General features: G+C 35.9%; 3 protein-coding genes across 3 annotated transcripts; all 3 read right to left on the bottom strand.

Annotated features, from left to right (window-relative positions):
• Nucleotides 1-1,021: 1,021 nt before the first annotated feature.
• LOC149010033 (HIPL1 protein-like) lies at nt 1,022-6,027 on the bottom strand. The gene is made up of 7 exons (XM_089163780.1): nt 5,433-6,027; nt 5,172-5,329; nt 4,175-4,975; nt 3,873-4,089; nt 2,781-2,959; nt 2,038-2,279; nt 1,022-1,954 (listed from the first exon to the last, which is right to left on the bottom strand). Exons 1-7 carry the CDS (start codon nt 5,521-5,523, stop codon nt 1,582-1,584), a joined length of 2,061 nt encoding a protein of 686 aa, XP_089019906.1. The 5' UTR covers nt 5,524-6,027; the 3' UTR covers nt 1,022-1,581.
• Nucleotides 6,028-9,752: 3,725 nt separating this feature from the next.
• On the bottom strand, nt 9,753-14,573 carry LOC149010032 (HIPL1 protein-like). Its single transcript, XM_089162095.1, has 7 exons — nt 14,464-14,573; nt 14,200-14,357; nt 13,209-14,006; nt 12,907-13,123; nt 10,812-10,990; nt 10,316-10,557; nt 9,753-10,232 (listed from the first exon to the last, which is right to left on the bottom strand). Exons 1-7 carry the CDS (start codon nt 14,552-14,554, stop codon nt 9,770-9,772), a joined length of 2,148 nt encoding a protein of 715 aa, XP_089018221.1. The 5' UTR covers nt 14,555-14,573; the 3' UTR covers nt 9,753-9,769.
• Nucleotides 14,574-17,059: 2,486 nt separating this feature from the next.
• On the bottom strand, nt 17,060-23,053 carry LOC149010031 (HIPL1 protein-like). The gene is made up of 7 exons (XM_089163725.1): nt 22,372-23,053; nt 22,082-22,239; nt 20,721-21,509; nt 20,421-20,634; nt 18,828-19,006; nt 17,952-18,202; nt 17,060-17,835 (listed from the first exon to the last, which is right to left on the bottom strand). Exons 1-7 carry the CDS (start codon nt 22,460-22,462, stop codon nt 17,445-17,447), a joined length of 2,073 nt encoding a protein of 690 aa, XP_089019851.1. The 5' UTR covers nt 22,463-23,053; the 3' UTR covers nt 17,060-17,444.
• Between the last annotated feature and the right edge of the window lie 4,136 nt (nt 23,054-27,189).

The following is a 27,189-nucleotide window of genomic DNA, read 5'->3' as shown; positions in this document are numbered from 1 at the left end:
TATTATTTTAGTAGTCTTGGGTTGGTCATAAACATTAAAACAAAATGCTTGGCAAATCGCGTAAGGACCAGAAAATGCTTAAGGCACAAATCCTATTTGATAAATAAAATATCAACAGGATTGGTACCCTATATCATTGGTTGCAGCGGTTAGTTGTAGGTTGGATTTGGGGTAGATTTGAACGTTGCGCATTAAATGCGCAACACTGAAGTTAAACCCGTTGGATTCTATCTTTGTTAATTTTGATTCATATTCGATTAACATCGATTGGAACCCTAGAAATTGAGTGTTGATTTTGTGGTCCTGTTTCGATTTCCCCAAATCATGAGTCTCATGCTCGCATTACTAAATTGTTAATTTTACCCAAAAAAATTGCTAAATAATTACTAAGCAGAAAAAGTAATCTTGGATATAATTCATTAAAATACTATATCTTCTTAAAACAATATTCCTTTTATGAGGTGTATATTTGTCTCTAAATAGATAATATGTGACAATCACTAGTTCAATGGAATTTCACTAATGATAATGAAATATTATTGGTTTTTTATTTGTTTTAAATTGGCATTCATATTAGGGTTAACTGACAAGATAGCATAAAAAATTTCATAAATTTTTTAACTAACTAAACCCATTGAATTTTGGTCCCATATTGGCTAATATAGATATATGAAAGAGAATCTAACTGCAGCTACAATTTTGAAAAATAATAATAATGATTATTTAAGATGTAACTATATGATATTACAGTATTTTACGAGAATACCATATTAAACTAGTTTAAGATAGTTTAAAGAGCTTTACTTAATGCAGGAAATACTTGGTATATGGTGAAGTATTTAAAATGCAGAGCAGAGGAAAACATGTTCCCTTAGTGGTTCTTGGTTTGTTGACTTATATAAAATGAAGATTAAGTTACTGGAGTTTGATTTGTTGAAAATAATGCTTAAAAGGGATGCATGTACCTAATGATACTGAAAATCAAGGTTCTGTTCAATGGATTCACCTCAAGAGAACAGATTAATTAATGATTACTTAAAGTCAAGAACAATTTGATGTTGGGCTTTAATTATACTTCTCAATGCACAGCAAGTGGATTCTTGGAATGTCTTAAAATATTCAACATCAAATTTCAAGTTCAGATTTACTATCTACGTAGGTACAACTGGAAACAAATCTAGATCACAAGTAAAACAGAATCCCACAACTCGAAGGTCGATTAAATGATTTCCCATTACAGATTTCAAATTCCAGTAGAACACAAGGTTCAAACCAAAATTGTTAAACACAGCACTTAGTAAAATTGTTTCCCTACTTTCTTAGAACACTCAACAAGGTTCAAACCGAAGTTGCCAAAACACAGCACTTGATAAGATTGCATCCCTACTATCACTTAAAAAAAGAAAGAAAGAAGTGAAATGATATGAAAAAGGAATTTCAATCAAGTTGAGATTTACAGTTTCTCTTCCAAGCAGACCACATCTTTTGGGTCTTACTGTGCCTTTAGATTTCTCCATGTATTGGAACACACATCATCCACTGGATTCTCCTTGGTTTAGAAACAAAAACCAGACAAGAGGCTCAGAATGTAAAACCAAGTAGAAGCATCAAGGAAGAGACTAGTAGCACCAGATCATAGAACTGTTTCCCTAATGGAGGACTACTTGCAGAAGCTGTAACATTTTCTTTCGAGCATGCATAGTTGCAGCGACTAGGACTTGCAAGTCTGTACACACCACTGGTAGCCAGAATATAAAGATCCTTCTTGTTATCCTGCCCAAATGAGAATATGTAACCCAATGTAGGTAGTGAGCTTCCTTCAGTTGAGGTGCATTGGATTGGAGAGTCATGAGCACAACTGAAAGGAATCTTGCTGCTATTGAAGGTGCCACTATTCTCTGGGTTCTCAGTACCAGCCCAAATAGCACCAGCATACAAATCCGCATAGATGTACCTGAACATAATTCAGATGAACAAAAGGTTAATTTTTTAGCTACAAAAAATCATCAAATTGGATAACAGAAGACCTCAACTTACTTTCCGTATGTGCATGGATCAGTCAAGGATCGATACAAGTAACCACCTATGATTGCTGCTGATCCCACGCTGTTATTCAAAGAAGAGTGACTATAACCCATTACAGGCTTGATGGGATTGATTGAACTGACAGATGTATTTCCTCCAGGGGAATCTAAAGGTTTGAAAGCAGAGGGACCCTCATAAACACGCCATCCATAGTTCCCACCCTTTGTGATGATATCCACCTCTTCATATGTATCCTGAAGGACTCCAACAATTACAAGTGTAAGAAGTTTATTTAATGAATAGGTACTTAAAAAAGCATTCAAATCCTTAACAAGAAGCTACGTAAGATTTATTGGATCTTGCCAAAACTTAGAAAAAGATCATCAAAATTATATGCAGCACTAGACACCAAGAGACAACAGAAATACTACTTTTTCCCTAACAGCTGTGTCCATCAGCTCAACCAAGCTGCAAATATGGAGTTGGTATCATGTCTTCTAAGAGTGAACTTACCTCCCTAAGGTTTCTGACAGGAATTTCTCCTTCTCTGTACATTTTGAAAATCTGGCCTTTATAAGTGATTATATATCATTTAGAGAGAAAATGGATTGGAGAGGGCACTTGAACATCTAAGTAAACTAGATGTAGAAGAACATTTTTCTCATAATGAAAATTTTTAAGGAGAATCACAAGAAAGAAAGAAACCAAAGATTTAAGTCATATGGAAGTAAACATCAGAAATATGATTTGTTAACCTTGCCATCATCTGCACAGAGAAAGTAGGAAGGCCTTTCTGAATCAAAAGCACAACGCCAAGGGTTCCGTAGGCCCAAGGCCCAAACTTCAGGTGCTAGCTTCTTGTCTTCAGAAACTGGATTATCCTTGGGAATAGAATAGTTTCCCCATAGATTCAGAGCACTTATCTCCTTCTCACCTGTAAATATAAACCCAAATTAAGAAAAGAACAGCATAGAAAACCATAAGATAAGTCCCACGCAGTCACATTAATTGCTTTCTCTGTTGCTTCGCAAGACAAAGAGGGGGGGGGGAGATACATTTCTATCCATAAAGAAGGACTACAGCACTGACATGGTAGAGAGTGGCAAAATGAAAAGCCGTTATCAGCCTAGATCACAAGGCTAAAGTGAAACTTTTGATATGTAATAAAATATCTATGAAGATAGTGATTTCACTGCTTACTCGCTAAAACTAGTTTCTTAGAATTCATCCAAAAACAAAAAAAGCCAGTTTCTTAAGAGTTCTCCTCACCATCAAAGAAACTGCTATAGATAAGATGGAGTTTGCTTTCCAGTGACTTTCATATACCATAGATCTTAATGAGATGGAGTTAGTAATATCTAACATTTTACCATTAGAAGAGTGTAAATCTGTCAAAATTAGAGAAAGAACAGATGTGCAAAACTGTTGATTCATATGAATAGAAGATGCAAACCGAAGGAATTATCTCCGTTGGGTAGTAATTCTTACACATTTACAAGAAAACATTTCATATTAGGACCTCTTCTGAACAACTTTCATTTCAACCTCAATATTTCAAATTTAGCCATGCTGAACTGTAAGTTTCTGCACATTTATATCATCAATTCCAAAAACCAAAATAATCAATTAACTTCAAGCCAGAAATCATATTAGGACCTCTTCTGGCTAATAAAAATATGCAACCAACTTGAAGTGTAATGAAGAGAGTGCAATACCCAAATATGCTTTACAGTAAATATCTGGACCAGTGATCAGATCATCATTGACAGTAAGCAAGTGTGGGAAGAATAAGAGAATTCTAACAATGGAAATAGGTAAACTACTGAGAATGATTTTATGATACTCACTTGGTAGATTGTCTACATCGAACCTCATAATCTTTCCAAGCAAGGATTTCTTGTTTTGGGCAAAATTGAAAGGGTCAGCAATGCCACCTCCATCTCCCATCATATGGTATAAGTATCCATCAGAGGGTCCAAATATAATCTGGCCTCCATGATCATTCTCAAATGGAAGACCCATGGTAAAGATCCTTCTAACTTCTGATGGATTCCCACTAGTTGCCTGGAAATTGATCACACAGAATGTCATCAGGTTTTATATCTTTGGAAGCGGCAGAGTACCACATGAAAAGATTAGAGGAGCATACCAATGAGAGCTTCGTTGTGGTACTGCTGTTAACAGTATATTCTGAGATAATACTGTAATACTGACATGGAGGAGACTTTGCATAAGCAGTAAAGTTTGAAGGATCACAATTCACATCAGAATTACACGAACATCTCCCAGAACATCCACTCCATCGTGACCTGTCACAGTTGAATGACACAAAGAAGCGGCCATTGTTCACAAAGTTTGGATGAAATGCGATACCCATGAGCCCTAACTGGGTATCATAGTGTACTTGATCTGATATATCGAGAAAAGGGGTTAATTCATCAATTCCTAATGTTTTCCCAGATCCTGCTTCAGGTACAGTTGCCAACCATATCTTTCCTTTTTGGTCAGCCAAAAACACACGGTTAGAACCATCTGGATGCGGAGCCATGTCAAGGAAACCGTCATTTCCAACTTTCTCAAAGCACAGACCACTGGGGGGTTGTCCAGTTCCAGTATTATTTAGTGAAACTGGCTCACCATCAAAACAAACTGAATCTTTTGCAGAAGGTCCACCAAATGCATGGCAGAAATCACTTTTAGATTGCCAAAGTTCAGTTAAATTGGCAGAACTGGTGTTCGTAGTGACTCCAGCACTACCTTGCAATGCAGGAGCAAAGGGGGAATTTAACATAGACACTTTTTGGCACGTATCCCAGACGTCTCCACAAAAGTCATTCGCTGCACTGTTAGATTGAGTTGAATCTACAGACACAGTGGAGTTGCATAGAACAGGAACTGAACGAGTCCGAGATTCAACCGTAAATAGCTGGGCAGAGAATGGATCACAGCTCTGCAATCATGTAAAATGAATTATTAGAGAGAGGGGTGTTTTAACTTTCTACAGAAAACAAAAATAAATCCAACTATGGGAACATGTTTGAATGTCTATTTGATAGTTCAATCGATAGACTACAGAAATCCCAGCAGTGTTTTCAAAGAAAACTTATATTGAGGAATTCCACAGAGCTACTACTGAACAACTTTACCGCACAAAGAATAGATTTCATCGTAGATGCACAGGCAGGATCTGAGATGTTCATCGATTTAAACTGTTTCTGCAACTGGCTATCTTTTGCAGAATCACAACAGGCACTTCCATTATAACGACAGAAAGTTAGAGGTGTCTTTAGAGTGGAAGGAACCGCTGCAAAAATAAAAGTTGGAACATTCAGGTTCAGAAACCAAGAAAGGACCATTAGAAACGATATGGAAAAAGTGAAACAGAGAAATAAACAAGGAATACCCACTTGAATCTGTGCACAAGGGATAAGAAGAAGACAGCCCAGAAAGCAACAGCAACTGACAGGAAAGGAACAACAAGTAGAACAATCTACCCATCTCTCGAATGTCTCTTAGAAAGCAAATGAAGCAACCAAAAGGGTCTGATTCCTCTTTTTCTCCTCTGTTCTACTAGAGTGATTCACCTCAATAAACTCAGAACCAGATAACCCATCAGAGGAGGACAAATAGAAGAATGCAGAATAAGATTGGTGGAAGCCTAGAATCCATCTGGTTCTGAAAGTCGGAGCTAATTTATACTACCAACCATGTCTGCTTAGACAAATCACTCTCCGGAAAACGAAGAACGGCAGTACTGCTGTGTACCAACAAATGGGTCCCAGTCTGAACTTGCCCAGTTGACCGAGAAAGATAAATATGAATTCAAAGTAGTTGAGAAGACGTGAGATTAAACAAACAAGAGCAGCAAGAAAGCGAAGAACAAGTTGCAATCTGGTTGTGTGAAAAGGTCGTCTTTACACGAATTGAGTATCTATGACTGGGTTTTACAGTTCTAGGAAAAAAGTGGTCCTGTGTGGGATTGTGGGGTTTACGATTGACTTTGTCACTGAAGCAGCTGCAGAAGAGAAAGGAAATCTGAAATTTGGCTTCGGACAAAGACATTATAATAAGTTATCTGTGCGTGAGGGAGCACCAAAAGTGGTTAACTGGTAAGGACAAAATGAACATTTTTTATTGCCAAGTGGACAAAAGGGCTTCTGGAAAGCAATCAAAATACCCAAATGGCCCATAGAATAACCTCCCAGGCTGATTTGTCCAAACTCACAGGCTGATAATTGACATGGAATACACATGAACTAGAGATATACAATGCAGAATGATGGGATAATGGAGTGATAAAGATCAGAACCATTCATTTGTAGCACATAAATTAAAAAGAAGGAAGAGATAGAGAGAAGAAATTCACACCCATGGCTCTCCATTGACTTGGTTTTTGTCTTTATATGGATTTAAGTAATAGTATGATATTGGTATTGTATTGTTATTCTATTTCCAGAAGATGATTTTTTTTTATTATATTAATCAGTAACTAATTTCTTTTCATTTTGCTGTTGAGGATGCTCAGAATATTGTTTTAGATTATTGTTTTGCCCGAGTTGTTTGGTTTCAATCTGAATTGGGTTTTGCTGCTCCTCATGATCGTCTATCTCTTCCTAGTTTTATAGATCCCACTCTGAGGTTTTGGTTGAAGCAGTTAGGAATTTGGAGGCATTCATAACAGCAGTTCAGCCTCCCCTGTTTACCCAGTTCAGAATGTCAAGGGTAAAATAAATTTCCACTGGTTTCCTCTTCCACAGAACTCCTATAAATTGAACACAGATGCTGCTATACAGGACCCTTAAGGGTGGTGTGGGTCTCATTCCAAGTCCTGGGAAAACTACTTCTGCTGTTTCAGATCCTTTCTCTTTCACTTCTCCCCTGGACGGTGAAGCTTTGGTTATTAGGGAAGGCTTATTATCAACAATTGCTGAAGGAGTGAATCAGTGTTTGGTTGAGTGACTTTCACGCAGTGAATCATGTTGGTTTTTGTGTGCTTGTATTCTGCAGGTTCATATGATTATAATTTTGATTGTATTTGTAATTAGAAGGTCTTTAAAGCAATTATTAGTACACGGGTAGAATAGTAATTATACAAGAATTAGGGTTTTGGGTTTTTCCTATAAACAGCCTCTGTGGAATAACCCAGGTAAAGATACATCGCTGAAAGGGATTAGGAGGCAAGTAAAATATAACACTTTGTAAATTATAAGAATGATGAGGTTTTTAAGAAATAATGAAATCTTTATTTTTATGGTGGACATGGGCAATCTTGTTAAACTAAATTAAATTATTTTTTATTGTGAGAGTGTTTTGTTTATGTTCTTCTTCGTGATTGTGCATCCGTCCCCAACAATCCAGATGATCTTATTTTACTCTTTAGTACTTTATGAACCGAGTAATGTGATATATGATATTGGTTATCTCTCCTCTTCTTTGGAAACTCGTAATTTTTCTTTTCTCCCTAGAGACTCTTTGGCTGGAACGCAGTCATGATGGCAGGCTAGATTGACTGGCCATGTTCCAACCCTTGGTTAAACATTCGATTATCTAATTCTAGGTGCTTCTCCTACACAGCTGAATGAAAGTTTGCTTATACAGGAAAAAAAATACATTGGATTTCCTTATTGGGATAAAGCCGGGTTGGGTCCCTATTATCATAAATGTTACAATAGGGTCCTACTCCAACTAAAAACGTTTCAATAGTGTTAACATTAGAAATAAAATGACAATAATACCTGCATCTTAAGTTAAAAAATAAATGAAAATACAATTTTATCCCTCCCTGCCCTTTAATACCATATTCTCAAAATCCATATATGTTAGTGAAGAAACTTCCTCATTCGACCTAAATCGTTTACTCAAAAACCTACTAAATCACACACATGAGATCTCAAAATACAAATGATGAAATCACCCACCACTAGTTTCAAATAGTAGGAGCTATCAAGTCACTAATTTCTTTCCATTTTCATTGAAAACTAAATTTTCACAATGCATGGAATCCTTGTAAAATATCCATGGTGGAGAGAGAAAATATAATCATAGTACTAGGATATAAATCATATGTGGAATACAAAGGAGACACTCAAAAATCTAAATAAATGATACAATGAGATGATCAAAAATACAAAAAAAATGATAGAAATGAGTCTGATAACATTTTCTTTTATCTTATAAATTAAAATACATACATGACAGTGACTTGATAACTTCTACCTCCACTAACACTAACAACTCAAAAGATCTCATGGTTTTAACCCAAAGTTGTAAGAACTAGGAGTTGTATAATTATTTGACAAACAGTTGTTATAATTATTTTGTCAAGCAAATAATATATTCTAAAAGATTGATCATTTTGAGTAGTGGATAGCTCGTTAAGCTTCATATGCTTGACATCTCTAATTAATATAAGATAAGTGGATGATTAGAGATAATGATATTAGAGTCCCTACTACCACCACCCTTAAAATAAGCAAATCAATAATAAAAGTCTCCAATTGCATGTTCACCTTCCAATCCCAACCATAGATTATTAATGCATAAGATTGATTACATGAATTAGTTGTTTTCTAAAGTGCATTCTTGTTTGGATAACTGAAAAGAAAGAGATAAATTTAAATTAGGGGTTGATTTGGGGATTCTATTTCTACAATAAACGTTTTCCAAATATTCATCATTATATATTCATTATCCCATTAATGCCCAGAATATTTAATAATTTACCATTTTATTTTATTTTTGTATTAGTTTTTAATAATGTCAATTCAATATCCAGTGGGAGTTTTTAATGGTAGCAGCATATATTATTGATTTATTTATTCATTATGATTTTTTGTAGCATATGATTAGATCCTTAAAATCTAAAAGGAAGAACCATCGAAACTACTTAAGGTGAGAGAAAGAATAAAGCCACACAAATGCACTGACAATAAAATGATAGTTTAAATTGCACTGATACCCCACTTTATGTTTAAAAAGTATAGAGACCCCAAAATTGAATTTTATTGGATATATTTGTCAAATTTATCAATGAAAACAATTAAATCACTGTTTATTTTTAAAAATATTCCCGTAATAAATCAAAGATTTTTAATGACAAATTGGACAAATATATCCAATAAAAATTGAATTTTGGGATTTCTGTGCTTTTTAAACATAAAGTAAGATGTCAATGTTTTAAGTCCTCCATTTTGGGAGTGCCAGTACAATTTGCTCTAAGGGTTCATAGGGGAATATCATTGGATTTCTAAGCAATAGTACGGTCATGATTTCATGATTTATATGAAATGGCATAAGGAGCATCAAATATGGATCTTTTATTCATATAAAATGATGAATCGATCCGTTCATATCACATGCATATTTAAAAAATAGATATAACTTCTAATAATGAAATGGAGAACTCACTTTCAAATTCATATGAAAATTATTTTCAATCCTCTCATTAAATAATTTTCAGGAATAAAAGTGTGGAAGAAGAAGAAGCTACAACATCTAATTGCTTCATCAATCGTTTTTGTGAAGAAGAACGACTAGAAAAGTGGCGACATGGAATGCACTAACGGATAGAGATAATAGAGACATAAGATCGCACGTGTCACATTTTTATTTATTTATTTATCAGAAATAATTTCAGATCTAAACCGTATATCTTGATCAACGATAAATGTGATGGAGGTAGATCCATTGGATTCGAAGAAAATCTGACAATTAGATTAGGTAAACAAAAAATCAGACTAGAAGCTCAGAATGTAAAACCAAGTAGAAGCATCAATGAAGAGACCAATAGCACCAGATCATAATATTGTTTCCTTATTGGGCTATCAGATGAAGGAGAACTTAAAGGACTACTTGCGGAAGCTGTAACATTTTCTTTCGAGTATGAAGGAGAATTTGAAGGAGAACTTGAAGGACTACTTGCGGAAGCTGTAACATCTTCTGTTGAGCATGCATAGTTGCAGCGACTAGGACTTGCAAGTCTGTACACACCACTGGTAGCCAGAATATAAAGTTCCTTCTTGTTATCCTGCCCAAACGATAATATGTAACCCAATGTAGGTAGAGGGCTTCCTTCAGTTGAGGTGCATTGGATTGGAGAGTCATGAGCACAACTGAAGGGAATCGTGCTGCTAGTGAAAGTGCCACTGTTCTCTGGGTTCTCAGTACCAGCCCAAATAGCACCAGCATACAAATCCGCATAGATGTACCTGAACATGATTCAGATGAATAAAAGGTTAATTTTTTAGCAACATAAAATCATCAAATTGGATAAAAGAAGACCTCAACTTACTTTCCATATGTGCATGGATCAGTCAAGGATCGATAGAAGTAACCACCTATGATTGCTGCTGATCCTATGCTGTTATTCAAAGAAGAGTGACTATAACCCATTACAGGCATGATGGGATTGATTGAGTTGGCAAATGTATTTCCTCCAGGAGATTCTAAAGGTGTGAAAGTAGAGGGACCCTCATAAACACGCCATCCATAGTTCCCACCCTTTGTGATGATATCCACCTCTTCATATGTATCCTGAAGGACTCCAATAATTACAATTGTAAGAAGTTTATTTAATGAATAGGTACTAAAATAAGCATTCAAATCATCAACAAGAAGCTGATGAGACACATAAGATTTATTAGGTCTTGCCAAAACTTAGAAAAAGATCATCAAAACTATATGCAGTATTAGACACTAAGAGACAACAGAAGTATCACAAGAAAGAAAGAAAGAAACCAAAGATTTAAGTCATATGGAAGTAAACATCAGAAATATGATTTGTTAACCTTGCCATCATCTGCACAGAGAAAGTAGGAAGGCCTTTCTGAATCAAAAGCACAGCGCCAAGGGTTCCGTAGGCCCAAGGCCCAAACTTCAGGCGCTAACTGCTTATCTTCAGAAACTGGATTATCATTGGGAATAGAATAGTTTCCCCATAGATTCAGAGCACTTATCTCCTTCTCACCTGTAAATATAAACCCAAATTAAGAAAAGAACAGCATAGAAAACCATAAGATAAGTCCCACGCAATCACATTAATTGCTTTCTCTGTTGCTTCGCAAGACAGGGGGGGGTGGAGATACATTTCTATCCATAAAGGACTACAGCACTGACATGGTAGAGAGTGGCAAAAAATGAAAAGCTGTTATCAGCCTATATCACAAGGCTAAAGTGAAACTTTTGATATGTAATAAAATATCCATGAAGGTGGTGATTTCACTGCTTACTCGCTAAAACTAGTTTCTTAGAATTCATCCAAATTAAGAAAAGAATGGCATAGAAATTGATCAAGTATAAGATTAAGTCCCAACTACTGACATTGATTGCTCTCTCTGTTGCTTCACAAGAAAAAGGAGAGGGGGGGGGTGGAGAGAGAGAAAGAGATACACTTCTATCCTTAAAGAACTACAGCACTGATATGGTAGAGAGTGGCAAGAAATGAAAAGCCGTTATCAGCCTAGATGATAAGGATAAAAGTGAAGCTTTTGATACAACAACAATAAGCCTTGTCCCAACTAAATGGGGTCGGCTACATGGATTCTTGCCCTCCAATCAGTTATGTTCGAGGCCATGCTAGATACAAGGCCTAAGCTATACATATCCTTTCTCACCACTTCTCCTAAGGTTATCTTAGGCCTACCCCTAGCTCTTTTAGTTCCTTCAATATGGATTATATCACTTCTCCGTACATGAGAAAAGTGAAGCTTTTGATATGTAATAAAATATCTATGAAGATAGTGAATTCACTGCTTACTCTACGCTAAAACTAGTTTCTAAGAATTTATTAAGAAAAAAAAAAAACATAGATCCTAATGAGATGGAGTTAGTAATATGTAACTTTTTACCATTAGAAGATTATAAGCTGGCCAAAAAGTTTTAATCAACATGAAAAATAAAAATAAAAAATCTGTCAAAATTAGACAAAGAACAGATATGCAAAACTGTTGATTCATATGAACAAAAAAGAGGAATTATATCCTTTGGGTAGTAATTCTTACAGATTTACAAGAAAACATTCATGTCTATCAACATATTGCATACACTTCGTAATATAGACCATAATTAAGAAGACATAGACAAGCAGTCTATATGAGGTGATCGCATATGTCAATGGCCAAATTGGAAATCAGTATTGAAAAGCAAACATTTCAAATTTCATACACTAGAGCAATCTGTAATAGGAGAAGAGGAATGACAGAAGGAAAAAATGAAAACTCCCCTAGGCGGCTTCTTTCTCTGCAGTCTGCACTTGCACACAGACACTAGGACAATAGCTGTATGGGGCCAACAATGTCTCTTCTATATTATCCATTTCTGTCATCGTAAGCAAAATAATTAAGAAAAATGACAGTAATAAGCTCTAAACAGAATGTGTGTAGGCTCCATTGTAGAGTTAAAGCATTGCCATCTGTTATACAGTAGGGATAAAAATGATGAGGGAAATGAGCTTGTCAGATTATGGAACATGAATGAAGCTTATGTCCAGTCAACATGGCTTATAACATCAGTGAATTGATATGAGAAAGGTAAGCAACATTGAACATATATATATGGTCTAACAACTTTCATTTCAACTTCAATATTTCAAATTTAGCCATGCTGAACTGTAAGTTTCTGCACATTTTATCATCATTTCCAAAAACCAAAATAATCAATTAACTTCAAGCTAGCCAGAAATCATATTAGGACCTCTTCTGGCTAATAAAAAATATGCAACCAACTTGAAGTGTAATGAAGAGAGTGCAATACCCAAATATGCTTTACAGTAAATATCTGGACCAGTGATCAGATCATCATTGACAGTAAGCAAGTGTGGGAAGAATAAGAGAATTATAACAATGGAAATAGGTAAACTACTGAGAATGATTTTATGATACTCACTTGGTAGATTGTCTACATCGAACCTCATAATCTTTCCAAGCAAGGATTTCTTGTTTTGGGCAAAATTGAAAGGGTCAGCAATGCCACCTCCATCTCCCATCATAAGGTATAAGTATCCATCAGAGGGTCCAAATATAATCTGGCCCCCATGATCATTTTGAAATGGAAGACCCATGGTAAAGATCCTTCTAACTTCTGATGGATTCCCACTAGTCGCCTGAAAATTGATCACACAGAATGTCATCAGGTTTTATATCTTTGGAAGCGGCAGAGTACCACATGAAAAGATTAGTGGAGCATACCAATGAGAGGTGCGATGTGGTACTGTTAACAGTATATTCTGAGATAATACTGTAATACTGACATGGAGGAGACTTTGCATAAGCAGTAAAGTATGAAGGATCACAATTCACATCAGAATTACACGAACATCTCCCAGAACATCCACTCCATCGTGACCTGTCACAGTTGAATGACACAAAGAAGCGGCCATTGTTCACAAAGTTTGGATGAAATGCGATACCCATGAGCCCTAACTGGGTATCATAGTGTACTTGATCTGATATATCGAGAAAAGGGGTTAATTCATCAATTCCTAATGTTTTCCCAGATCCGGCTTCAGGTACAGTTGCCAACCATATCTTTCCTTTTTGGTCAGCCAAAAACACACGGTTAGAACCATCTGGATGCGGAGCCATGTCAAGGAAACCGTCATTTCCAACTTTCTCAAAGCACAGACCACTGGGGGGTTGTACGGTTCCAGTATTACTTAGTGAAACTGGCTCACCATCAAAACAAACTGAATCTTTTGCAGAAGGTCCACCAAATGCATGGCAGAAATCACTTTTAGATTGCCAAAGTTCAGTTAAATTGGCAGAACTGGTGTTCGTAGTGACTCCAGCACTACCTTGCAATGCAGGAGCAAAGGGGGAATTTAACATAGACACTTTTTGGCACGTATCCCAGACATCTCCACAAAAGTCATTCGCTGCACTGTTAGATTGAGTTGAATCTACAGACACAGTGGAGTTGCATAGAACAGGAACTGAACGAGTCCGAGATTCAACCGTAAATAGCTGGGCAGAGAATGGATCACAGCTCTGCAATCGTGTAAAATGAATTATTAGAGAGAAGGGAGTTTCAACTTTCTACAGAACAAAAACAAATTCAACCATGGAAACATGTTTAAATGTCCATTTGACAGTTCAATCAATAGACTACAGAAAGCCCAGGAGTTTTTTCGAGGAACACTTATATGAGGAATCCTACAGAGCTACCACTCAACAATTTTACCGCACAGAGAATAGATTTCATCGTAGAGGCACAGGCAGGATCTGAGATCTTCATCGATTGAAACTGTTTCTGCAACTGGGTGTCTTTAGCAGGATCACAACAGGCACTCTCGTTATAAGGACAGAAAGTTAGAGGTGTCTTCAGAGTGGAAGGTGCCGCTGCAACAATAAAAGAAGTTGGAACATGCAGGTTCAGAAACCAAGAAAGGATCGTTAGAAACCATATGGAAAAAGTGAAACAGAGAAATAAACAAGGAATATCCACTTGAATCTGTGCATAAGGGATAAGAAGACGATAGCCCAGAAAGCAACAGCAACTGACAGAAAAGGAACAGCAAGTAGAACAATCTACCCATCTCTCGAATGTCTCTACAGAGGAAACAAATGTGGTAACTGGTAAGGACAAAATGACCATTTTTATTGGCAACAGCCCTTTTGTTTTTTTTATTATATTAGTGACTAATTTCTTTTCATTTTGCTGTTGAGGATGTTCAAAATATTGCTTTAGATTATTGTTTCTCCCGAGCTCTTTGGTTTCAGTCTGAATTGGGTTTTGCTGCTCCTCATGATCGTCTATCTCTTCCTGGTTAGAAATAATTATACTGAAATTAGGGTTTTAGTTTCCTATAAATAGTCTCTGTGTAATAATAAGTAAGGATAAATCTCTGGAAGAGATGATGAGGCAAGTGAATGATAGTACTTTGTAAGGTATGAAAATGGTGAGATATTTAAGAAAATGTGAAATCATTTTCTTGTGGATGGACATAGGCAAGCTTACCAAACTAAATTAAAATTTCCTTTTTCTATGAATGTATTTTACTTGTGTTCTTCTTCATAATTGTGCATTTAAATGACATGATTAAACGATACAGATGAGATGCTCAAAAATAATATATTATAGAAATGATGTAGCCGTCTAAGAACATTTTCTTTATCTTTTGGGTTAAAAATACATATATGACAATGACTCATAACTTCTACTTCCACTTCGCCCACTAACACTAATAACTCAAAAGATGAGTGTGGATCATTTTTCTTGACGGTGTGCTCCCCGGCGTTATAACCACAAATTATGTGAGGTCCAAAAATAAAAAAATAATATAACATTAAAAAAAATTCCATCACCGACCTTGTGGCCCCCTATAATTCATGGTCGACAACCATCGAAGGAGCACAGAGTACTTACTATCGGGAGAGACAATCCAAATTCTCAAAAGATCTCCTAATTTCAACCCAAAGAGGTTATAATTATTTGACAAACAGTTGTTATAATTATTTTGTCAACCAAATAATACAATAATAATTTTAGATAGTGGGTAGCTCGTTAAGCTTTATATGGTTGGCATCTCTAATGAATATAAGATAAAGTGGATGATTAGAGATAATGATATTAGAGTCCCCTACTACTACCGCCCTTAAATAAGAAAAATTAATAATAAAAGTCTCCAATGGCCTGTTCACCTTCCAATCCAAACCATAGATTATTAATGTATAAGATTGATTACATGAATTAGTTGTTTTCTAAAATGCATTATTGTTTGAATAACTGAAAAGAATGAGATAAATTTAAATTAGGGGTTGATTTGGGGATTCTATTTCTAGAATAAACATTTTCCAAATACTTATCATTATATATTCATCATCCCATTAATGCTCAGAATATTTAATAGTCTACCATTTTATTTTATTTTTGTATTAATTTTTAATTATTTCAATTTAATGTCCATTGGGAGTTTTTATGGGTAGAAATTAAGAAAGAAAATCACTTGCATAACAGCATATACGAGTCATAATAAATGAAAAAAATAAAATTTTCAGCGCCATTCGTGAGTTATCCCTAAAATTAACACTTCCCTCAAATTATCTAATTTATCAATTAAATCCCTTATAAAGGTAAAAGTATATTAAAGACACTTCCTACTATTAAGAAATCATAGTTAAGTGCTGATGTAAACAAATTAAATATTTAAGAATGACAAGAATAACTTTGAAAATAAAAAAAAAATCTATGCTTGATTCGTTTTTTCCTCTTCTTCTATCATTTTCTACTATTTCCTCTCTCAATCATAAATCCTCACAAAATTTGGAAGGTATGCATCATGAATAATGTTTTTAACTTATGATGTTGAGTTAATATTGGAAATAGATAAGTAAAAACTAACTAAAATTAACGGTGTTATTAATAGAAGGCACGTCTGATAAATTGAATAACTTAGGGGTGGCGCTAAATGTTTCTCTTTTTTTAATAAAGAAATGTTTCTTTCTTTCTCTTGTTGTATTATTTATTAATATAATAAAAACAAAGATTCTATTTTCTTGGATTTATTAAGTGCATTAAATCTTTCCATTATTACTTTTTAGGAACATGTTTTTTATTTAGTTTCACAACGGAAACCAAGAAGTCAGAATTCAAGTTAATTAATATGCACAGCAGCTTGTTAATTTTGATTTATAATAATAAGATACACTAATGATGTGCGGCATAGGAGCGAGAACGGTGTACCGTCCAAACACACAAAAGCAGCACGGGTTGTTTTGGCGCTTTAGGCGAATGCACTTAGCACTTTGAGCGAAATCAAATTTGAACCGAGGGTGACTGTTAGATCATGAAGTGTTCTTCCCGTTGGGCCAGCCAGAGTAATAACGACTTAGCTACGGATCCACCAGCCCTGATTGAGATTATTGGGCTGGGATAGCCTCAGCCCATTACTTTACCTGTCAGAGTTCGGAGCCTGTGGTTGGGCTGGTTAGGCCCAGAATGATAGGCTTCTCCTTTTCTTTTTCTTTGTTTTTTTTTTAATTTCTGTTCTGTTGGGGTAGAAGCACATTAGAGTTTCAAAGTATTGCACATAAGCAATCTCCAAAGCAGAAAGCAACCTCCATCAACTTGTTGAATGTTGATCATTCACTCCTGAATACATGTTACAATTGAAACTTTTTCCACAATAATTACCGGAGAATCTCAAGGAAACTGAATGGGAATGAAAAGACAAGACATAATTTACAGTAGAAAAGAAATAAAAAGAAGGAAAAATGAAGAACTCTCAACTAGAAAACACATATCACCCCTCAGCATGACCATGAACTTGATTCCCTTATGAATCTGACCTTTCAGTTTATAAATATTGCTGAGATAAGAATAGATTGATTAATTGATTGGAATAATCTGATCTATTCCCTATTACCTCCTTCCCCCTCCAATTTGTGATAAGATTCTCCATATGGAAACAAACACCAGCAAGGAGCTCAGAAAACAAACACCACTAGAAGCATTAACACAGAGAACAAAACCACCAGGTCATAATGCTGTTTCCTTAGTAAGTTCCCAGATGAGGAAGAATTTGGGCTTGCAATGGATGTGACACTTTCCTTTGAGCACACGTAGTTGCAGCGACTTGGACGAACGATTCTGTAGGTACCAGTAGTGGCAAAAATATAAACATCCATCTTATTATCCTGCCCAAAAGAACTTATGTAACCCAAAGCAGGGAGATTACTTCCTTGTGTGAAATTACATGGGATTGGGGAGTCCTTAGCACATGTGAAAGGAAGCAGGTTGCTGGTGAAGTTTCCACTGTTTATTGGATTTTCAAAACCAGCCCATATAGCTTCCGCATAGAAATCGGCATATATGTAACTGAAATTCAATTGAGCATACAGGAATAGTAAGAACAAATTAAATCTATAGAAACCCAGAATCAGTTTTTAAATTAATCTTAAGTAATCAAACATGCTAGGATAAACCCAACTCACCTTCCATAGGTGCATGGGTCAGACATGGACCGATAGAAGTAGCCACCTATGATTGCTGCCCCTCCTGTTGGTTCTAGGTCTTTATTAATAGCAGAGTGGTCATATCCCATTACAGGGAAGATGGCATTTATGGAGTTGGCAGATGTACTTCCACCAAGAGGTTGCTGAGGATTGTAAAGATGGGGACCCTCATAAACACGCCATCCATAGTTTCCTCCTTTTGTGACCAGATCTACCTCTTCATATTGATTCTGCAACATTCTAATGATTGTGAGTACAAACTTGAGTTAACATTGAAGAAAATAGTAAATCATTGAACTCTTCAAGGAGCTTAGAAGAACAAATAAACATTTCCTGTTGAACTGTATGCAGCTTATTTTGAATCCAGAACAAGAGAAAAAAAGATGTTTTAATGCTTTCCTTCTTGATAGCCGTTCACTCCCATCAATACAAGCTACCACAGCCAAGCAGTTTTTGAACAGTAATTAAGAAGGATAAACCTCACTCAACTTCTCAAGGTTTCTGACACATTTCCAGAACCTTCCCTGATTTCTAATATTTCACTTTCTCATTAGTACATTTCCCCATTTATTCACTGCCAGCCTTGCTAAGCGATTTGATGCATTCACATCAAACAATTCTGTTTGGTGGTGGGGATCATTTCAACCCATCAAGGTAAGTGGACTACTCAGCCAGGCAGTCAGCAACCAGAACAGTTTATCAGTTTCTCTGATCATCTAATTCTGAAGCTCAGCTGATCAGACCATTTCTGTTTTAAGTGCCTAGCAGAAAAAATGTAATGAAATTCTAACAGTGTCACAAGCAAACAGAACAAAAACTTCAACTATGCAAGTAGAAGTAAAGTAAACAGAGAACCTCGCCAACATCTGCACAGAGGAAATAGGAAGGCCTCTCTGGGTCAAAAGCACAGCGCCAAGGATTTCTAAACCCCGAAGCAAAAATTTCAGGTCGCAATTCACTGTCTTCAGAAAATGGGTTGTCTTGGGGGATAGAATAGTTTCCCCACAGGCTAAGTGAATTTATTTGTGCTGCACCTGGAAACACGAGCAAGCATGTTAAAAGAATAACCAACCTACAAGGCATGAATGAAGCAAATAAAGATTGTGTTTTAGTTTTTTTGGGAGGTAATGTTGTTCATGTTACTTCATTAAAGAGTTACATAGCTAAACATATAAAGGGAATAAATGAATATTCTTTCATTGTTCGTTTCTTTTCTTCTCCTTTTTGACGGAACACTTTTCTGTTACTAACCATAATTCAAGAAAATGAACACGTTCCTAAATTCTCTAAGCAATCAATCAACTACAAGTTTATTTAGGCAATGCAGAGTCAAGTGATTTAATATACCAATGAAACTAAAGTTTAGTTCTACAAGCTGGTAAACAAGAAAAATTATGTTAAACTGTTAGGACACAAACAATAGCTCAGGTAAGGTCACACAAAAGTGAGACAGTTGAGTGGCAGACATACTGGCACAAATTATATAGAACTGCATTTAGGGAAGCATAAGGTGAGTACCCGCCCCTCAAAAGTAGGGCATAAGGTGGCATGATTGGTTAGAGGCAAAGATTATGGCTAGTTGAACGCAATTATCGGACAAGGGAGAATCAGTTCAAAACTATGGCTGTTCATTTCACCAGCAAAAATGGAGCCTCGGTGTCTTATATCTCTATATAAGGTGAGCTGACCACTGCAAAAACTCTTCCACAGTTTGCGAGTGGAACCTAATCTGAATCTGGGGTCTTATGAGAGGTTGTCCAATTTTGTATGCTATCCTTCAACAGTGAAATGATTGAATGAGTAATAAATATTATGTTGCACAGGAAAACCTCAAGCACACAATTTAGGAGTGTGATCCTTCTCCAAATCTTGCTCTTATAGAAGGGGAAAATACTTAACAATTTCTAGCTTAATACCGGAGATTAGAAATGAGTTAAAATGGTAGTGACTAGTGAGCTTCAACTGTATTAAACAAGTAATCAGTAGAACAAGTTTGACAAGTTTTGTAGAGTAGCATGAAGAAGCATAGTAACATTCGAAAAGTTATTGTTAAAATGCAAATAAAATAAATATAAATGGATAAACAAATAGAATCGAGTAATATATCATCGTGATGTAGTCTATTGCAGATTTCTCCATGCTGACACACACTCATTCAACTCCCACTTTTTGAGGCATTTAGAACCAGAGAGAGACAGATTTTCACAGCTTCTTTAATCGCTCTAGGCTTTCTTTCATTAGTTGTAGCTTCTCTATGTGAACCCAAAGACGGAACTCAAAACTATGAAAAGTAGGAACCAAAATTGAAAGAGCAAGAGATCCAATGTCCTTTAACCCAAACAAACTGGTCACATATCCTTGATAGAAAAGATAATGCAGGAGTCAAGATAGAGATCTAACAACATGAAACAGAGCAAAGCAGACAAGGTTATTCTGCATGCCACTTACTTGGAAAATTATCTACATCGAATCTCATGATCTTTCCAAGCAAAGACTTCTTGTTCTGGGAAAAATTGTAGGGGTCACCAGCACTCCCACCATCTCCCATCATGAAGTACATATACCCGTCAGGTCCAAAAAGAATCTGACCCCCATGATGACCTGTAAATGGAAGGCCCATAGTAAATATTCTTCTAACTTCCACTCTGTTACCACTTGTAGCCTGGAAAAAATCAACACACTAGAATTTAATTTTGGATACCCCAAGCAAAATTTATAACAACTATACAGAAGTATTCAGAAGCTTACCAGTGAAACTTGTGATGTACTATCATTAGCCGAGAATTCTGAGATGACACTAAAATATTGACAAGGAGATCCCCCGTTATTTACAGGAACTTCTGAAGGATTACAATTTACATCTGAAGTGCAAGAACACTTCCCGGAACATCCATCCCATTTGGACTTATCACAGTTGAATGAAACAAAAAAGCGGCCATTGTTCACAAAGTTAGGATGAAAAGCGATGCCCATTAGCCCTAACTCGTAACCAGAAGATACTTTATCTGATATATCTAGAAATGGGCTCAGTTCAGCAGGTCCTAATGTTGCCCCAGATTCCACATCAGGAATGGTTGCCAACCAGATTCTACCTTGTTGGTCAGATAAGAAGACCCGGTTAGATCCATCAGGATGACCAATCATATCTATATAAGTTCCATTACCAACTTTCTCAAGGCACAGACCGCTAGTGGGAAGCAAAGTTTCAGCAGTATTTAGTGCAACTGGTTGACCATCAAAACATACTGAATAGTTACCAGAAGCTCCACCAAATGCTTTACAGAAGTCGGTTTTTGACTGCCATAGATCAGCAAGTTTGGTGGAAGTGGAATTCACACTTTGACTGCCTTGTGATGTAGCAAAAGGGGAATTCAGCATAGAAACATTATAGCATGTATCCCAAATCAGTCCACAAAAGTTGCTCTTTGCACCATTAGACTGGGATGAGCCCACAGAGACAGTGGAGTTGCATAATAGAGGAACTTGCCGAAGCCCAGAATCAATTGTAAACAGCTCAGCCGAAAATGGATCACAAGTCTGCAAGCCATGAAATTCTGAATTAGTTAAAGAGAGTTTAACAGATAATAGCACATCTAACAATGGATACATGCAATAACATGTAGAATGCAACATATTAGGGCCCAATTTTAGTTTTGTACAAAAAATCAAGTCAATAAACTTCCACAAGAGCTTTCAATTGAAAAAAGAATATTCAGTTGCGCAGGAATAGTTTCAGTCGCAGGTTTAAGTACTGTGGCATTTCCTTTCATTTAAAGAATGATGTAGGACTACCTGATATTCAATTTCATCTTACATACAACTTCATAATGCTCTTGAAAAATTAAGGCTGGAATTTGATGTGTCAAACTTGAACATCAAGTTTTAAAGTTAGTATTGGAGGAGATTTTCTTGTACTAGTTCTTATTGGGCAACATTTGAAAATGAAAATTTATCCAAGAAATGTAGACATAATCAATAATCCATACGTTTATTAGTACAGAATCTACAGATTACAGAATGCACTGTAAATAATTCCAAATGGAGGATTAAATGTGTTTTCAATTGGGCTAGCATTAGTCAAATTTTGCTTAGCAAGGAAAAAGGCTTACCGCACAAAGAACTGATTTCATAAGAGAAGCACAGGTGGGATTTGAGATGTTCATAGACTGAAAACGTGTCTGCAACTGAAGATCCTGGGTAGAATTACAACAGACACTTCCCGTGTAAGGGCAGAAGGTAAGAGTTGTATTTGGAGTCACTGGTGCAGCTGTTACAATGAAAGAAGCTCCAAATTCAGTCTTAAAAAGTTGCAAACAGAGCATTAGAAAGAGGGTGGAAGGAAAAACAGAACCCTAAAAATAAAAGATATAAAGCAAAGACAGAGGGAACAGATACCCACTTGAATCAGTGCATAAGGGATGTGAAGAGGAAAGCCCAGAAAGCAATAGCAACAGCCCAAAAAGGCAGAGGATGCCTAGTACACAACTCATCACTTTGTCTCAGTGGAAACAAAGAGCAAACAGAAAATGGTCACTCTCAGTCTCTTCACTTCTCCGGAAGGGATTCAAAAAGAAAACCTCAGATAAGCAATCAATGCCCTCTGTCTTCCAATATATAATCAATCTGGTGGACAATGGACAAATGATTGGAAGCAAAGGGCTTCATTGTTATGAAAAGTCTCCGTCCAACATTAAATTCAGACAACCCATCAACGAAAATTTTTGTTATTTGAGGGGACCATAACGTTGACTTGAATAGTTGATATATCCAGAGATTATCAGTGTTTGGCGGCCCCAACACCCAAGTCAACTGTCAGAGTGGCTTAGAACTTAGAAGGCAATGGAGGTAAAAGTAAAACAAACAACATTCTGGGTTCCTTGGGGCTCCCATTTTAGATTCAAAAGAATAGGAAAGGAAAGAGAGATTCTCAGAAGTAGAGAACAAGTACTCAACTGGTGGAGTCTCTGCTCCACTTCATTCAAATTCTGAACAATAGGAATGCAAAAGACCAAGAAATAAAAAGAAAATCACTCATGGATCAATACAAATGTGTATTTCAGATACTTCTCAAGTAGACCTTATCATCTCCACCATACTAACAAATTGTCAGTTCTTTCCAAATTTTATTTAATGAGAAAAGGAAAACTCTAGCTAGCTACAGTTATATGCCGCTAAAGTAGTAATTAAATGCATGTTGGATTGTGGTTGAATTTGAGATGTGGGTGATTAAATAAGGAGTTCAGACAAAATCTTCTTCTGGATATCTTCCACTTGTGGCAGTGGTAGGGGTATTTTAATTAGGGTTTGAATGGTTGCATTTATTTTGGTTTTAAATCTTTTTTAACCATTTTTTTTTCATTGACTTTTGATTTATTTTAAGAAATAGTAGAGAAGCATATTTGGAAGAAAAATTTTATTTTCTTGGCAACAAAGTGGTAGCGAATAACACCATATACGTGTGACATCGCCTAGATTTCCTTATATAAATTTAGAGACGAAACAGTTTTTGAAATGCTTTGATGAATCTACATACATTTTTGAAATACATGCATTTGTATATTAGTAGGTACCCATTCTTAAAAAGAAAGTAAATTTAGCATGACACTTCAGTCAAGTAGACTAAATTAACAAAAAATAAGGCCAAGAAGAAAAGATTATCCTCCCAGGCTTATTTGCAGAGCAGAGGATCTATTAATGTATTTTACAAATCATGTGCATTGGATTCTATTTTATGTAGTACAAGACAAAAGTGGACTCATTGCGGTTCGTATAATTATTTTAAGAGGCATGGAAGGAGGACAGTATCTTTAAGTCTCTATTTATAGATACCATTGAGATTTGACTCGTACGCGATCTAATTAGTAATTATAAAAAAAAGGGTATCATTTTTCCCTTCTTGGATATCCCTTTCCTTCTTTTCCGCTTAGACTTATGTGAAATGATAAACAACGGCCGGAAAAGAAGGAAAGGGATATCCAAGAAGGGAAAAATGATACTTTTTTTATAATTACTAATTAGATTGTGTACGAGCCAACGGTGGGTTAGTAAAGTGGTTAAAGGCTCAACCTTTCACGGTAAGGTCTTGGGTTTGCACCCATATGGCAGCATTAATATTTTCATTCTCATCCTAGCATATTAAAGCTCTTAATAAAAAAAAGCAACAGATTTGTCTCCATACATTGTATAGATAGATAATGGTTCTTAAAATTCGTATCTCCAGCTAATATTATTAATATGATTTTTGATAATAGTCACCTAAGAAAATATATAAGATTTTTAATGATAGGGATCCTGCAAGGAGAAATGATATTATTAAGTATAGCTTTCTTCCTATCTTGATGCTTATTAATTGCATTTTCCCTCTACAACATAGATAATATACATTATAGCTTCTATTTGCAATTTGTTTAGGTGTTCATTATTTGCCATATTTCTTAGATTTTAATTTTCTAATGGTTGACATTTTATCTCATAAATTTTTTATTTTTTTATAGCTGTCCTTAAGAGATTGCAGATATTTCACAATGAAAGTGGTTTCCATGTCCAAGATACAAGGGTCAATTTTATTTCATTTTTGGAATAGATGATTTTTTTTATTGGGGATGGAGTGTTACATATTATACCATTCGACAGAATTTAACAAATAACTTATTCACTAAAAGGTGTTGGTCTTACCAACAAAGTAATCTTATGAAGGTATTACTGTTCAAATTGCCAACATCTTATACCAAGTAGACTGCCGATGATAGACATGGAATCCATGGACAACAAGTTGCATATGTTCCAGGAGTTTCCAATCTCCAAATAAATTCAGATTTTCTACTTACAATTTTGGCACTTCAAGGTGCTTATAGTTCTTTGTATTATAAATGTTCTAGTTTAATTTTTGGGATTTTGCAACTCTCCTCGGAGTTTAACCATATTCATTTTAATTTCATCAATAGGCTCTAGAATAGTTTTGTTGATTTTTTCGCTAAGGAAAATCATGGTAGAATGTCCCATCTATTTTCACGATTGATCAGTCGTTGTTATTGTCCAGATCTGCCGACTTTAACTCTTTTATTTACTAAAGCTCATCCTTCAAAAAAAAAAAAAAAGTTGGATTTTTTTTCTTCTCCTTGTTCTTGGGGGATCGCTTATTACATTTAAAAAAAAAATGATGATTTTAATATATTAGAGATGTGGAGACATATATATTGGAAACTTAAGAGGAGGACTAAATCCTCTTGCTGGGGTGAAATAACAAGTTGGCTTGAGAATTTACATTTAAAAAATAAAATGATGATTTTACATCAGGGAGTTGATGATTGTTAAAGTATGGGGGGGTTTGTTGTTGTGGGGGGGGGGGAAAAGGGTGGCGGCTAATTGGAATAGATGATCTAGTCTTTTTCAATGATCCCCCGCAGGAAATGACAGACATCCTTAGAGAGGATTGTCTCAAGAATTGTGCTTTAGTTTGATTTGTTTTGTTTTTTTGGGTCTTTTGACCTCGATTTGTAACAAAAAAAAAAAAAGAATCAAACTTAACCTCTTCACTAAAAGGTGTTAATCATCACCAACTAAGCCAATCCTTTGGTGGTAGAACTAACTAAAATCACTTAATGTTATACAAGAGCTTGATAGGTTCTTACTCCAAGAGATTTGTGTCTGTCTTATGGGCCATTTCTTTTCAGACTAAAATTACCTTCAAAAGCCCAACAGAACCGGCCCAATCAAACTCACCTTGTAGGTAAAGCTACAGTTATCCACATGGTGCATTGCCTCTCACATAATTGGTTCACTGTGTTGTACATTTAATGCGTAACATTCAAGCCTAGGCCCATTATAACTTGTACAATATTCAAGATTTCTAGAGTTCGTAGAGTATATGTTCTAACTTCTAAGTAACCAATGGAACACGTCTCATTTAAGGACCTTATGACTTCATCACTAAAGTCTCATGACCTACTCAATGTGTGGTAGAAAAAAATTTAAACAAACATGATCAAACCTTCGCCAATAGAGGATTCCAACTCAAATATAACTCATTTAGCATACTTTCGAAACACTAATTACGTAGGTTACATGAAAGCAGATTCGTTAGTGGCCCAAGTAATCCAAAATTCCCTTTCACACAAAAAAGAAACCTTTTTACCTTATTATTTCGGGCACAGGCATCTACGTTAGTGCTACCCATCACAATCACAAGTGGGTGATGTGAACCCTAAAAATCTCAAATTTGAATGTTATGTATTAAATGTTCAACATGATTTTTATTTGCGACACCAAAGGCTGAGATTAAGTCATGTGTCAAGGCTGAGATTAAGCCATGTCATCAAGATTTAACTAGACGGTTGAGATTTAAACATGAGGGATTTAAAGTGGATAAAAAGCGAAATACATGGTCAAGATTTAAGTAGAACCGAAAAATCCCAAACGTCCTTTCCAGATCACACGTTGGTTGCCGCTTGGCCAATCGGTCTTCCTGGCGGTATTTGACGCCAAAAAAGTGGTGGCGAGTGATCGATTTGCAATGTTACGTGTCCAACGTTTTAACAGCCTCACATAATGGACAAACGAATATTCGGTTCCTCCACCTTTCTTCTCCTCGGTCCTTTGGTTTTCTTGTAAACGTCTTCTCTTTCAAATATAATAAAAAAACAAACAAAAACTTCTCTCGCTAAAAGTTTTTTTTGGTAGCAAAGGCGCTTTATATATAGGAAAATTGGAGCTGGGATATTACATATGCCGCCGGTAAGGATTGAACCCACAATCTCTCCATTGAGATGAGTTCTCAATCGCTCCACTATCCTTCCATTGGCTCTCGCAAAAAGTTGTTCATCCACATGGCATGTGTGCCAATAGTTGACAATATGGGCCGAGCCCACCCCGTTTTGGATAAAAATATTGGTTTTTTTTTCCCTCATGGGGATGACAGGTTGAAATTAAGTTTCCCTCATATCTATCACTCACATTTGTGAGTCTAACTTGAGAGGGTGATGAGGTAAAGACTTCCTTCCGTGAGTACCGGCCCATTCCTTTATACTACAATATATGATGTGTTTACTTAATACTTATCTTAGAGTTGAGATAAGTATGGTATGCTATTAGTTGATGATAGAAGATACAACAATCTTAACATCTCTCTACTACACATTCATGATGGGGTTTCGTCTCTGAACATCACTATGTTTAAGCAATTCTCATCAATATTTGGACTGACCAATCCCATGATATC

This window comes from Hakea prostrata, chromosome 7 (genome assembly GCF_041222555.1).
Source record: "Hakea prostrata isolate BN-2017 chromosome 7, UWA_Hpros_2, whole genome shotgun sequence".
NCBI classification, from domain to species: domain Eukaryota; kingdom Viridiplantae; phylum Streptophyta; class Magnoliopsida; order Proteales; family Proteaceae; genus Hakea; species Hakea prostrata.
Note: the sequence above shows the minus strand (reverse complement) of the source record. Positions and strands in the feature narration are given on the sequence as shown.

Excerpts from the sequence above, each read along its gene's own strand:
- LOC149010033 (XM_089163780.1), bottom strand. The coding sequence starts at position 5,523 with ATGGGTAGATTGTTCTACTTGTTGTTCCTTTCCTGTCAGTTGCTGTTG. Across the intron at positions 4,090-4,174 it reads CCACAACGAAGCTCTCATTG|GCAACTAGTGGGAATCCATC; the intron begins GTATGCTCCTCT and ends ATCAATTTCCAG. Across the intron at positions 2,960-3,872 it reads CGATGTAGACAATCTACCAA|GTGAGAAGGAGATAAGTGCT; the intron begins GTGAGTATCATA and ends TTATATTTACAG.
- LOC149010032 (XM_089162095.1), bottom strand. The coding sequence starts at position 14,554 with ATGGGTAGATTGTTCTACTTGCTGTTCCTTTTCTGTCAGTTGCTGTTG. Across the intron at positions 14,007-14,199 it reads TGAAATCTATTCTCTGTGCG|AGCTGTGATCCATTCTCTGC; the intron begins GTAAAATTGTTG and ends ACACGATTGCAG. Across the intron at positions 10,991-12,906 it reads CGATGTAGACAATCTACCAA|GTGAGAAGGAGATAAGTGCT; the intron begins GTGAGTATCATA and ends TTATATTTACAG.
- LOC149010031 (XM_089163725.1), bottom strand. The coding sequence starts at position 22,462 with ATGAGTTGTGTACTAGGCATCCTCTGCCTTTTTGGGCTGTTGCTATTG. Across the intron at positions 19,007-20,420 it reads CGATGTAGATAATTTTCCAA|GTGCAGCACAAATAAATTCA; the intron begins GTAAGTGGCATG and ends TCGTGTTTCCAG. Across the intron at positions 18,203-18,827 it reads TCTGTGCAGATGTTGGCGAG|AATCAATATGAAGAGGTAGA; the intron begins GTTCTCTGTTTA and ends AGAATGTTGCAG.